The sequence below is a fragment of the Coturnix japonica genome, chromosome 2 (assembly GCF_001577835.2).
Source record: "Coturnix japonica isolate 7356 chromosome 2, Coturnix japonica 2.1, whole genome shotgun sequence".
NCBI classification, from domain to species: Eukaryota; Metazoa; Chordata; class Aves; order Galliformes; family Phasianidae; genus Coturnix; species Coturnix japonica.
The window spans coordinates 79,915,577-79,929,360 of record NC_029517.1 but is presented as its reverse complement, the minus strand read 5'-3'; the positions used below and the strand labels follow the sequence as shown (position 1 = coordinate 79,929,360).

Below are 13,784 nucleotides of genomic sequence, written 5' to 3'. Positions count from 1 at the left end.
GATGGTGAAGGACCTAGTTTGGCAAAAGAAGTATGTGGGGTGGTTGTTAAGCTGGGGCAATTTTTAGGAAGAATAACACAACTAGACAAAACAACTGAACAGACTAGATGAGACACAAAGCAATACGCTCAAGGAACTTGGCAGCATGGAGTACAGGGAAGGAAGAAAAACCTTGAAAAAACAGGGAAAAAGGAAAATGCCTTTTCAAGCTGCAGCTTACTGATGTGGAACCCTGCACAAACAATTGGACATGAGCAGCATCAAGACCCCACCTGCCATGTCTCCATACTACAGTATGATTTAGCAGAGGGGTGTTAGAGTTAGGGTAGTATGACTGGGTTGTGGTTGGACTCAATGATCTTTAAGGTCTTTTCCAATGTGAGAATTCTATGATTCTATGATTCATGCAACTGCTTAGGTCACTCATAAACTCCCTTTGCATGCAGGGATAACTGCTGGGGTTTTCATGCTTGTATCTCCAGCCATGAGCAGCCATATAAGATACTTGTGTTCAGACATGAAATAAGTTCCTGTAAGAGTGGAGCTAATAAAGAAAAGCCTCAGCATACTGTGAGTACGCTTGGTAATGGCTAAGGATTGGAAAAGAATTGGGAGAAATGTGATAGCATAAAAGAAGGAAGAGGAGACGGAGCACTGCTGAACATGCAAAAAGAAACAAGAAGAAAGTGGTCACCTTGCAAGTAAAGAGGACTGAATTCTTCTTTGTGACTTTGCTTTTATTTTTGTTAAAGAAGATAACAACAGCAGAAGTATGATCAATGCGAGAATTGCTTTACAGCATGAGGCAAAACAAAGCAAAGGAAGCACAAGTAATTCATAAACATTTCCTCTGAAACACTGAAGTGGCAGGAAATTATTTCTGAGAAATACTGAATGGAGATTTAGGACTATTGAATTCCCGCAAAGCAGAAGTGTTTGTGTTAAGAACTCTGTTGGCAGTGAGAGTGAAGTAGCAGGCAATAGTTTAAGTTGCCTGGTAAATGGGCAGAACAAATTTTAAGGCATTCTGCTGCATTAATATAAAACACAATAAACTTGGGTCAGCAGGAGTTCATCAGACTATGCTGATCAGTCAATTAATGGAGTTAGAGAAATGAAGATCAGATTTATCTGCAGGGGATGAACTGTGCCTTCCTGATGCAGCCTGCCACATGGGCACAACCGCGCTGCATCAAGGAGGTGGCAGGAGACAGATGTGCAGTTGTGCAAAGGCTACTAAACTGAATATTGTGCAATTTACTACTACAAAGCCTTCCTCCAGTCTACCTGATGGCAGTTCTGGAGATCTGCTATACAGTGAGCATGGAGATTCATTGTCCTCGGAGAAAGCATGAGTCAAATTTGCTCTGAATAGGTATTTTAGGCAATTTTGTAGGTCACCTGGTACATATCACACACCACTCTTTGGAAATGAGGACTGGGAGTATTTAAATAGCCAAGCAAGTCCAAAGGACATTTGGTGCTTCAGGCCGAAAACTGACAGTCAGAAATTCTTGACTGGAACCCTGTGAGGTTTGTTGTGCTGTGCCAAGTCCTGAGACTATTTCAGCTTAAATAATCAACCATTTAAATAAATAACTGAAGGTAGTAATACTAAATGCAATTATAAAGTAGAATTTAAAGAGGCAGTATATTAATTAAAAGCATTAAGACATTAATTATCTGTATTTTCTTTTAACAATAAATATTTTAACGATTGAATCGTAATTGAATTATAAATAAATAAATGACTATTTATAATAGTGCTAACCAGAATAAAATTCTGAGAAATTAATGAAGTCAGTTCATTCAGAATGGTTTCTTTGAAACATTGCTAACTTGAATATTTTGCAGATAAATCCATAATAAACTGTAATAAACACAGCTCTGGATCAAAAGGACACTGTACTCAAATACTGCTGCACTGTGCCCACCAAGAGAGTGTGGGGATGCAACCAGAGTCCCAAGAGAAACTGAAGCATATTATCCTCTCTTGGTTCTGGCCAAAGAAAAGAGAAAAACCAATACAATCCTATCAGAGAGTTGAAAATAAATAAGTGTCTCAGGTGGGTAAAGGAATACAAGCTTTCAGTTGGTTAAGCCAATGACTGTACTGGCTCTTCTTTTAGGGCTTCCTGCTCTCTGGTGAGTCTGGAAACCCTTAGGTGATGGCAGTGGAGAAACATCTCACGTGATAAGGATCAAGGGAGAAAGTATAGGACCTAATGGATTTATAGCTGAATTTTCCAAAGCTAAGGATAAACAGCAAAAAGTAATAGCATCTTCAGCCACATTACTCTGGAAGTACAAATTTGCAAGATAAAACTCAGGAGTGAAAACTCCAAATAACTAAAGCACTGCATGTTATTAAGATGTAGCCATTTTCTGAAACATATTTTTAAATGATTTCTTAATTTTTAAAGAGAATGAGACAGAGGATTTGGTGATATTCAGAGAAAAAAAAGTACTTGGTAGCTAAAAATTCACATTTCTTGGGTAACAGTAGCTTAATACTGAGCTGTTAAGTAATGCTGTAGACAAAACATGTGAGTTAAAGAATATTTTGCAATTTATGCTCTCTAAATAAAACATTATTGTGAAGTAGGCAATAAATATTAAAAATAACATTGATACTACAGAGGATTTATGTCAAGAGTAATAAGATATATAGATAGCACAATAACTGATTTAGAGGTCAATAGGGCAATTGCAGTCAAGACAGAAAAACCATGCAGGGAACAGTGGTTTCTAGATTTTGCTTTTCTCTTGACAAGATCTAGCAGCTGAAAATAAGGAGCCAACACAAAGGCCAGAGTCTTCAGAGGGATTCTGCTTCTGAAAACCACCTTGCACCTGAGCCCCTCCTCTGAACACTGGCTTCTGCACGACCCCTGCAGCTGTGTGCTGCCCACGGCCCAGGCATGTGGCTTCCGTGCCACCGCTTAAATAACTGCAAACGGATACATGCTGTAATTATGGCTAGGGAACATTCTGATTAAGCCTTATGGCAATTTCAAGCATATTTTGGAGGCGTTTAGGACTTACCGGCAGGAAGCCTTCTGAGTGGAATAAATGAATTCACATTTTCCATGTATACAGTAGCCATTAAAGCTTTCTGAACAAGGTATGTGGTTTCCGATGTAAATGTCTTCTCTTTGATCACTGGCATCTTAAAAAAAAAAAGAAGAGAAAAGAAGATACATAAAAAATTATAAATGCTGTGTTGTATTTATAAAAAAATCTCAAGCAAGAATAATTGAGAAATGCCCTTAAAAACTGATGGTGAGTAAAGAAATGCACAACAATGAAGCAAAGGCTTCAGGGTGAAGTTTCAGAAACACCTGCTGTTATTTGGTAGGATGCATCACACTGAAAAATGACCCTCAGAGATATCCTAACATTCTTCTTACATCCGGGTTTCTTGAAAGGAGAAAAGTGTTTTTGATAAAAACAACCAAGTGAGGGAAGATCAGAAGTTTTGTCAGTGTCATTGTAGCACAGAGCTGACAGGTAGGCACATAAAGTCCACTCCCATGTCTAAACAGGAGACCCGATGGGTTGGAAAGAAGCTGGAGCACATTTTATGCTTACTGGGTAGAAAATTCTGTTCTGACTGGTATCACCAATCATTACAGCTGAAATCAAACACATCACAACAGCTGTCTTCCTACAGAAACTCCTTTTCAAAGTAGGAACCTCAAAATACCACAATGAGCTTAAAATACCAGTTCCTTTGGAAAGTGTAATGATTCTGGCTGGAATGGAGTTAACTCTTTCATCACCACAGCCCCTTTGGTTCTGGGTTTTGAATTTATGGTTGAAATAGCGTTGATAACAAGCCAGTGTTGGCTGTTGCTGAAAGAAGCTTGCAAAGCCAACAGGCTTTCTCTTTGTCCTACTCTTCCCTCCACTTCCCTTGAGCAACCTGGGGGTGTTCAAGAGCCTTGCAAGGGACAACTGTCCCAAAGTGTACCAAAGGATATTCTGTACCATACGATTTCATACTCAGCAGTAGAACTAGAGATTTTGCTCTTCCTTCCCAAGGTGGTAGTTGTTCAGAGATTGGTGGCACTGGTCAGCTTATGGGAGATTGTGAATGATGACCTTTGTATCATTCGCTTGGTTCTTTTTTTCTCCTTCTTTTATTAAACTGATTTTACCTTGAACAATGATTATTTTTTCCCCACACTATTGCTCTTCCAATTCTCTCTCCTATCTTCCTGAGGGAAAAGAGTAGGTGAATGAGCACCTGGTGAGTGCTTAGCTGCTTGCTAAAGCAGCCCAGCAGAGGAAGGCAGTCCCCTTCTGCCCCAAGACCTGATGCATCTGTCACTAACAAAAGCTGCATACATTTTATACCATTTCCCCCAAAAATTGTTCTGTAGAGAAGTTTTAAATACAGAAGTTGGTCTTTTGTAATGAAATTCTCTAAAGTGCAGGGATCAAAAAATGTGGTTGTAATTGTAGAATTATGTTCATTTCCAAGCAGTAGACTATAGCTTCACAAATATAAGATTATAATGAACTGCAGGTGCAAAGCAAAACAGACTGAAGAAGAACTTCCACACAATCACTGATATTTATAATAACACCAAAAAGAAAGAAAATGCATTCATATACAGAGGAAAACAGAAAGAAAGGCATGCTGCTGTTTCAGGTTTCCCTTGAAGATTTTCTGGAATATTAAGGAAAAAAAAATATCTAAACATTAGAGGTTTCAGAAGCATCTAGATTTCCTAGTAAGGAAGCCTATTGGTTCAGGCTGTTCTTCAATGGTACAGAAGCCTTGACACAAGTGAAAGACATTGCCTTATATTGACAATACATCCGATACCACTCTGTTAGAATTGACTGCACGGTGGTATGTCCAAGAGGAGGAATTTGAGTCATCCCCAAATTGTTGCCTCCCTCCTCCTCCAAGCACTTAATTACTGTTGTATCTGTCGCAATCAGGGGCTAGTAATAAGCTATGTACATTTCTGTTCAGATGGCTGTGCTGTGCCTGTTCTTAATGTATATATGAATGCAGAAAGTGGGGCCCAGTGACAGATGTGTCCCCTGGAATGTGGCCAGGTAGCCACAACTGCCCAGGCTAGAGACACAACGTGGGCTGAGCAAAGTAAAATGGACATTTATCCATCCATTGATGGGAATCAATTCTTAATGTGAGAGGCCAGCCAGACTTCTTCCAAGTAAGAGATTTAACTGGTATAGAAAAAGTGATCAGGTAAAAAACTTTCTGATTGATTTAACTTTAGGTAGATACTCTGGGTGCTGCAGGAAGAAGAGACCATCCTGGCCATGATTCTAAGGACTGAGAGATACTATATATTCAGAGGAGGGGGTTTAAAAGGAGTAATGCACAGGACTCAAAAGGAAAAACAAACAGATAGAAGTGCTGCCTGTTCTCTTCTCCTGGAGAAAAAATTCATTCATAATACTTCATTTCAGTCTTGTGCTGTCTAAAAAACTTGACTACCACATAAAAAAAAAAGTATTACTGTTTTTTAGCACAACATATTCCTTTCATGCACCTCATTTGCTGAACATGAGACTGCACAAACTGTATATTTAATCATAATTATTATATGCAGTGCTCTTCCCATTTACTTGATTTCAAGGACAATTTATGTGCAAGGAATAAAAGACTATAACTTCTTCCAAATAGGAACCAAAAGTGGTGTTTTATCAATCACATAATAAGATGTATATTGCACTTCATCCCTTTTATGCCTCCACGGTGTAAGTGAATATTGACATTACATCTTTCCAAATGGTACTTAAAAGGAGTGAAAATAAAAGAATTTGTGAAAAAGGGAAAAAAAGTACAAGGCGTTTTGGCAATGAATGGGTTTTCAAGAAGAACAAAGGGAATGTCTAAAGGCATGGTTGAATGCTTTTATTGTGGGTGGCCATGGGAATGCAAAACAAGTATAATGACAGAAAAAAACCTAAAGGTCAGCACTAACAGAGAAGGTAAAACTGCTATTGTTTGTGTGAGAAGAAGGGGCAAGATTAGTACCTACGCAGATCTGCTCTCTGGCAATAACCTGAGAAAGCCAGGTATTTTTCCTGGACAGTAACACTTGGAGCAAGAGCCATGAAATGCAGAAGTGCATTTGTTCTGAGAAAAAATGAGGTGCTGACACAAAAAATAATTGAGCAGAAAGTGAAACTCTATCTTCTTTTGTTTATACTAAGGAATTAATTCACACAGGCGAAACATCTCCAAACAATGTGGCTTAGCGTTTTGGCTTACATAAAAGATATTAAAACGACCAAAAAAATACAGGATCTGCATTTTTTTGCAGATGTTTTTAGAAAAGAGGGGGCTGCGGGGGGGTTGTGTCATTTCATCAGGTATCTCACAGCTTGGCATCTTGCAGTAAAGGCATTTTCACAGCACTTGGCATGAATCTAATCCTGTGACTGTTGAGTAGGGGTAGTAAACAGCTGAGCATCCTAAAAGAATACAGCAAGGCAAAATTCACAAATCCTGCATATCTACTTCATGCCAGGCTTACAATGACAGTGCTGCAAGAAAGAAGCTGTTCACGGGTCTGTCTTGGCTACAGAAATCAAAGCTGCAAGCAGACGAGAAAGGACCAGCACACTTTCTTTTCTCATCTTGGGAAACCATAACCAAACAACACAAAGCCAGCACGATACCTTTCACCTCTGGCCGATACTGCATGCCGTCATCTTTCTTTCCAACTGCATTTGTGTCATCTGCTTCTAGATGATAAATACATGCATGGATAGCTATTAGGAAACGCTTAATTCCAAGCCACTGTATACACATCATAGAGAATAACAGTCAAAGAAAAAAGTACAGTACAAGCGCACACAGTCCCACATTGTTCCTTCCATCCAACCATGGCAGGAGCATGTAGAGTCAATAATCCCAGACTCTAGCCTAACATAGGGCACACCTCAAGTTGTAGGTTTTGAATTTACATCTCTTCCAATGCATAGGCCTAGGTTATTTTGGTTGAGATATATGTTCTTTCTGGAACCATTCAAATTACAGATTTTAATGCTAGCAAAGGGATGGCGGAAAGCTGTTATTACAACAGGAAGGTCCTAAAAGGAATTCACTCTGACATGACTGAAACCAAGACCCCAGAACTGTGGATGTTCCCTCCCTGGAAGCATTGAAGGCTAGGCTTGATGGGGCTCTGAGCAAACTGGTCTACAGGGAGGTATCCCTGCCAATAGCAAAGGGTTGGAACCAGGTGATCTTAAAGGTTCCTTCCAACCCAAACCATTCTATGATTCTATGATCAACAGCATACATAACAGTAATCTGAGGGTTTTGGTGCACCTTTCCAGCACTGGAAAACAGAATGGATAAATAGCAGTGCAATTGAGGCCCAACTTTACTCACCTTGCAACTACATTTACAGCCTCCACTAGCAACAGAGAGCATTTCTTACATACCATTATTCCCTTTTCTTTCCTACTTTTAACAGTACCCTCATGTAACGCTATTGCTTACAGTCTCCTATAACCTCTCATTGTTGTTTCAGGTAATAGCAGCCAAAGGAAGACAAGTTAACAGGAGCATCCCATATCATATATATGCAGTGTAAACATACATCTAAGTGGGTAAAACTAAAATACAGGTGGTGAGTTCACTGATAGCGAGGAGAACTGAAATACAGTTCACTGACACCTGAATCAGTCAGTTCTCATTAAAAATGGAAAAGTTTTACCAAGCCTATTTATATCAGAATTTATATTTGTTGGAGAATTAAAATTAAACCTACCTGAGCAATGTCCAAGATGCCTGATGTCGATCTGCTCTTGTCTCAGACAGGAAGCTTCTCTAACAAAGCAGGGGTTGTTATAAGAACTTCCATCAGAAGCACAGACGGGATTAAAACTGTATCCACTGCAGTCTATATTGCATACACACCTGGAAATTGAAACAACACAATTGACATCCAGCAACCAAAGAGAAAGTAATGTTGAGTCTTGAGCAAACAATAGTTAACATGTTAATACCAGCCTCTTTCACCCAGGAGAAGAGCATGTGGCATGAGGATGCAGAAGAACTTGCTGATACCTCAGTGTTGATGTTTCTTGTTTTACTATGATAACAGTCTCACTGATTAACAATCAAAAAATGATAATACATTGCTAGGAAGATTCCCGACATGAACAAAAGTATGTTTTGTTTTTCAATTATTTTTTTTTTTTTTTGTATTTGAGGCTGAATGCAATCACTATACTTGGTCATCTGTGTTATTTCCACAAGACATTTCTTCATACCTTTGAAAGTTAACAATGCATTTATTATATTGTATTTAAATCAGGATTATATGATCTAACTATTTCACCCTACATGCAAATAACACTTCAGTTGTTTTAGACACAGCATTTTCCATATCATTTGCAAGAAGAGATCACAAGCAAAAGTCAGGAAAAAGACTTATAATGCAGCAGGCTGCTATTGACCTAAACACAGGGGAAACAAAGACTTGTCTACAACTATGACTACTTCTTTTTTAGTTAGGCAGTTCTGCTGCTCCCCCCAAAAAGTTCTGAAATTTGGAGTGTGTAAATGGCACTATTTCAGTCAATACACTATTTTTTATTTTTTAAAATATCTTCCATGTCACTCTGCAAGGTCCACAGAAGCAAAAAGTGTGGCTGCAGGATGGAGGAGGTGCTGTGAGAGCAAGATAGAGGTGAGAGCTCTGCATCCTCTAAGGAGGACACACTGTCCTCTCAGCAGAAACCTCCACACAGGGGACACGTGGTCTGTCTGACTGCTGTTAGCTTAATCTGCGCTCATTCATGTAAGACATGAGGTGGGAAAAAAACACACAAGCTATCTACTTGTCAGGATTTTTATGTTCTTTCCAGCTGTTCCAAACACAATTAAATGATTAAGTAAATGTGTGTGTGTGTGCCTCAAGTCAGTAACAAATCTTGAAGCAGAACCTAATTCCACACTTTTTCTCTTCTCTCTTTCCATGAGAGTATTTTGTTACTTTTGTTATTTTAGGCTTTAAAGCTACTGCAGTTCCCAGTAATACTTCAAACCTGTGAACTTCAGATTATTTCCAGACAAATGAGCATCTCTACCTACAGACAGTTAAGAACTGCCCCAGTAACAAGGCTCTACACATCTTAGGGAGCTACCTCAAAGTTTTCTTGAAGCCCCTAAATATCAGTGACATTAACATGTTACATTATTTTTTGTCTTACTAGAAATGGGAACTCAGCATGGTTATAAACCTTAGACCTGGGAAAGGAAGTACTATTTTGTTTACATGCTCCCAGATGACTTTAAGCTCAATAAGCCTAATGAGAGGTTTATTAGGATTTACTACATGCAAATAAAAGGCTCACAGCTCAGCAGTTGTGTACATTTATTGAACCAAACTAACAGAGTTAGTCCTCATTTGTGTGGCACTGGCTATGTGCTTACTGATATCTTCCCTCAGCCATCAGGAATCTCCTCTGCACCTGCGTGCCCATCCTTGTCACATTTATTTATACCTCCAGGCAAATTCCATCTCTGTTTCTATGCCCAAACAGCTCCACTTCTGCCTACACTCATCATCCAAAGTCTGCAGCAACACAATTAATGTTAGTTCTTATCATTCCCGGTGACAAGCAAGGTGACTTTGGAAAATCATTTTTCCTTTCTTGTGTTACAAGTTAGTGTTGAAACTGCTTGGGAACTGCTTAAATTTTCAAGCTTTGTTTAGTTCAGACTTAACACCAGTGTTAAATGCACACTTACTTCAGACTGCTAAATGCGTGTTCTGGGGGGTAGTTGTGAATTCCTGTCTTCTTATTCTCAGATTACTGATAAACATTCCCAAACTTAACTCCAACCATGTAGCTAATGTACAAAAATTTCTTTTCAGCATTTAAAATTCTAGATTTAGGAAAAGAGAAAAAAAAAACCACAACAAAAAAACAAGAGCTCAGCGCTGCCCCTTGGCTCCCTTTGAGGGGCTGCAGCTGCCATGAGGCCTCCCCTCAGCTCCTCTGCTCTGTGCTGAGCCGACACAGGGACCTCAGCTGCTTCTCATACCTCTTGCACTCAAGAGACCCTTCCCCATCTTTGTAGCCCTCCTTTGTATGCTAAGAGCTCTATGTCCTTCCTATATTGTACCACCCAGACTTGCACAGAATCACAGAATTGTAGGGGTTGGAAGGGACCTCTAGAGATCATTGAGTCCAACCCCCCTGCCAAAGCAGGTTCCCTACATGGCGCTTGTGGTGAGGCTGCGCAGCACAGAGCAGAGTGGCAGAACTCCTTCCCTTGGCTAGATAGCAGTGCCAGAGTATCACTGGGTAGGTCTTGCCTGCCTTTGTGAGGAGGCTGGGCAGATGGTGGTGGTAGTTCTTTCCCTGATGCTTTTTGCTATTAGCAACCATTGCTAGCCAAGCTGCTTGCAAATCCAGCAGAGGTCCCAGGGCATCTCCCAGCATGGGCACATCTTGTCCAGGATCTGCCCCTTGTTTCCAGGATCATCCCATCCTCCTTCAAGCCCTCTTTCTTTTTTCCAAGAGCACTTCCTTTTAGGACCCCTTTCTCTCCAGAGCCCAAGCTGTTGGTTTCCCATTATAACTGTCTGCAGGAATGAAATGCCTCATCAGCTTCCTAATTGCTGACCTCGCCTTGTGTCTCTTTGTTAATTGGAGAACTCAGGACATGACACTTCCACTTAGCCTGTATTACCCCAAATTTACCAGCAGTCCATGGTGGCTGCAGCTAGCAAGTAGCTAGCTTCTGCTCAAGAGTTCAAAAGTTTCAGACACCCACATGCACACAGTTATCTGCCTGAGGCTGTTAGCTGCTGCTTTGCCAAATGATAACTCAAACCTTCACCTGGCAGTTCAGTCACTTGTATAGATGCTTCAACCGAGCTGTCTGGCATGTAAAAGCAGGCAATCTACTACATATACTGCTGGATAATGAAGGGAGATGACATACTTCAAAAATTATTGTGCTTCATTATTCAAAAAACAAAAGTCTGAAGCCTTTCAGAGGGATGAATGAGGTAAGGCTTTGGCTGGGGCATCATGGCATGAAGAGAAGAGGACCTCTGTGGATGCAGCAGGATGGCAGAGAGGGAGACAGGAGAATACATTAAGAAAGTGTATGTGGGGGGCTCTGGGCTGGGCATCAGGCAGAGGTGAGTAGTTTGACTGCATGCCTTCCTGCTTCAGCCCAGGAGAGCTGTAAAGCGGAACAAAAGAAAAAGGAAGGAGGCAGGAGCATAATGAAAAATTGTTTGGCACATTTGATACCAGCTTACACAGCCTGTTAGTCTCCATGGTACTGCCTCATCTGCTACCCTTCTTCCTTTGGCTAATATGCCACATGTGAGCAGGCTAGCTGAGGTCCACATCTCCACATGCTCCCATCTTATGAACTTGGATTATGGGACCGAACTTCCCAGTGAAGCTGAAATACACTTTTGGTAGAAAACATGAAACAAAAAAATGTTTTTAAATGCTTGGTGTTTGCTAAGGAAGGTAAAACCATGGGAGAATGAATTGCTGCTCTGATGCTGTATATTAAAAAAAAAACAAAGTTGGCAGCTGAATTCCTGAGAGAGAACAGGCTCACTGCCACTGTCTGAAACCTAAAAGCAGCTCAGGAAAGTAGCATAAGATTCCCAAATGAGCCTTCTGTGAAATACAGAAAATACGCTACTTCCTGAAGTCAGAGAGCTACACAGGGCAGGACAGTAGATTGATGCTGTAGCAAGGACAGAAAATCCAACCGCCTAAGGGGAACTGACCGCCACCATGGGCCCATCTCCTAAAGTCAGGCAGACCTCAAAGCCTAGGACAACTAAACACAGCACATGAGGAGGTGTGAATTATACACCTTGTTGATTTCGGCCCTTATTTTGTTACTTCAGGCAGTGGCTTCCTGCTTTTGATTTTAACACCTTGTGCTGCAGAGGCCTTCTTTGCTTTTCAGTCTCCCAAATGGCAATGCACCATGTGACCCTTCCTTCTCCAGAAAAACAGAAGCGCAATGCTGCTCAGTGAGAGAAAATACATGCCTTAACCTCCTGCCTCCTTACCCAGGACATCTGAAATTAAAATAAAAAACAGAATATAATTCTATGTGAGCTCATCCTGGCCATGAAATGTTAGATAGTACAGTTAAATTACAGGGGAATTATTTGCAATGGAACATAATTTTATAAAGCAGGAAGCATTGGAAAGCCTATATTGATGAGGTTTAGGTTAAGATATTAACCTGCATAACAAAAAAGGTATTTCAAACAGAATTTTCCACCATATTTCTACTCATTTAAAATATGTATTAAAGTACTATTCTGCACCCACTGAGACAGCATCACAGCTTTGATTCTAGTTTTTCATATTTTAAGCTGATTTTTAGATAAAATTTTCATTCTATTCTTTATGGAAAAAAGTAAGAGCAAGATGCATTCTCAGCCTCAATTTTGAGGTGTGCTTTGTGCATGTGCCTTCTGGTAAGCAAGTAGATGCACACTGCAATTACAACGTACCAAAACAGAAGTTATAAGAAAAAAACCCAAACAATCAAACAGTGCCTATCACACAATACTTTTTTGTAATAATAGAAAATTACTCAATCTTTGTGTGTGAAATTAAATATAATGGCTTAGACACTGCTGTTCTGACTCCTTGGTATATTTTCATAAATGTTAAAGGTTGGCCTTATTCTGGATGACTGGCACAATCCTAGCTGCCCTGTGAGGATGTCAGTCATAAATAACGGAGGAACAATATCTTGCTTATATGCTTCTAGTGTGGAAAACCTGATGTTAAAACAGTTTTCATGCTGAAAGTAGCCAGAAAATGCAATGACAGGACAACTGTGGCTCAAGTGAACTCCCAGTCTCCAGAGCAGAGCCAGTGACACTTGGGGTCACATGTGACAAGGCTCAAAGATGGGCAGCAGAGAGGTTTGAGTCCTGTCTCTCAGGCAACTGCCATGCTGACAGGTATATTTATGCTGCACAAGCAATCCCACAAGGGAATCAGGAAGGTTCTTAATTAATTAACTAAATTTTAACTAAGAATAATTTTTCCTAAATTATTATATCAAAAGATTGCAAAAAATGTTAAAGCACTTTTAAATACCAGAGTATTGTTCTCCTAACTCTCAGTCAGTTATTCCTAAGTAACTTCCAGGAACCATTCTCTGAAGTCCAGCAGTGGTCCAAGCATAAACTACTGATGCTGAGCTGATAAAAGTGAGCGCACAGAAAAGTGTGCATCAAAAATAATTAAAAAGATGCTCTGCAAAAAAAGGGCTTGCCTGTTCATCCAGTTGTTTTTTACAAAACATCAGTCTTACTTTAGACTTACCAAAGCTGTGCCTTGTTGAGCAAACTGATCATCATATCCCAGCACAGGTTGAGAGAATGGCAAATTTTTTGACCTACTGTTAATTCTGGCTGTTTTGCCACCATCACCTGGAGATTCCACAGTTCAAGCCCAACTGCTGCTCTGCTGTTGGCTTTTGTATGTGTTTGCCAAACATGATCCTCTTTTTGCTCATCAGAAAAATGAAAAGCTACCAAGTGTTACCTTCTGCCTGATGTGTGGCTGCTCAGTGCAGCTTTCAGAAGAAGAAAGTTAATCACTTAAAGAGCAGCCGCTTAACATACATTTGTACTAAGGATAACTTAAAAGTGTTTGATGCTTCATACCAGAAAGAAGTGAACGAGTACATCAGTTTTTGCTGTAACAGCTTGCTATAGAACTCATACTGGGATAAAAAGAGTCAGAGCACAAGAAGAGTTTCT

The 13,784-nt window shown here is 40.0% G+C and overlaps 1 protein-coding gene across 1 annotated transcript in view; it reads right to left on the bottom strand.

The window, feature by feature from the left end:
- TMEFF1 (transmembrane protein with EGF like and two follistatin like domains 1) overlaps window positions 1–13,784 on the bottom strand; it is a 115,871-nt gene that overhangs the window by 2,761 nt on the left and 99,326 nt on the right. Inside the window, exons 6-8 of the mRNA XM_015855183.2 lie at window positions 7,770–7,918; window positions 6,670–6,735; window positions 3,046–3,169 (exon numbers count right to left, since the gene is read on the bottom strand). Coding sequence (XP_015710669.1) covers window positions 3,046–3,169; window positions 6,670–6,735; window positions 7,770–7,918 — 339 coding nt within the window. The remainder of the gene's footprint in view (window positions 1–3,045; window positions 3,170–6,669; window positions 6,736–7,769; window positions 7,919–13,784) is intronic.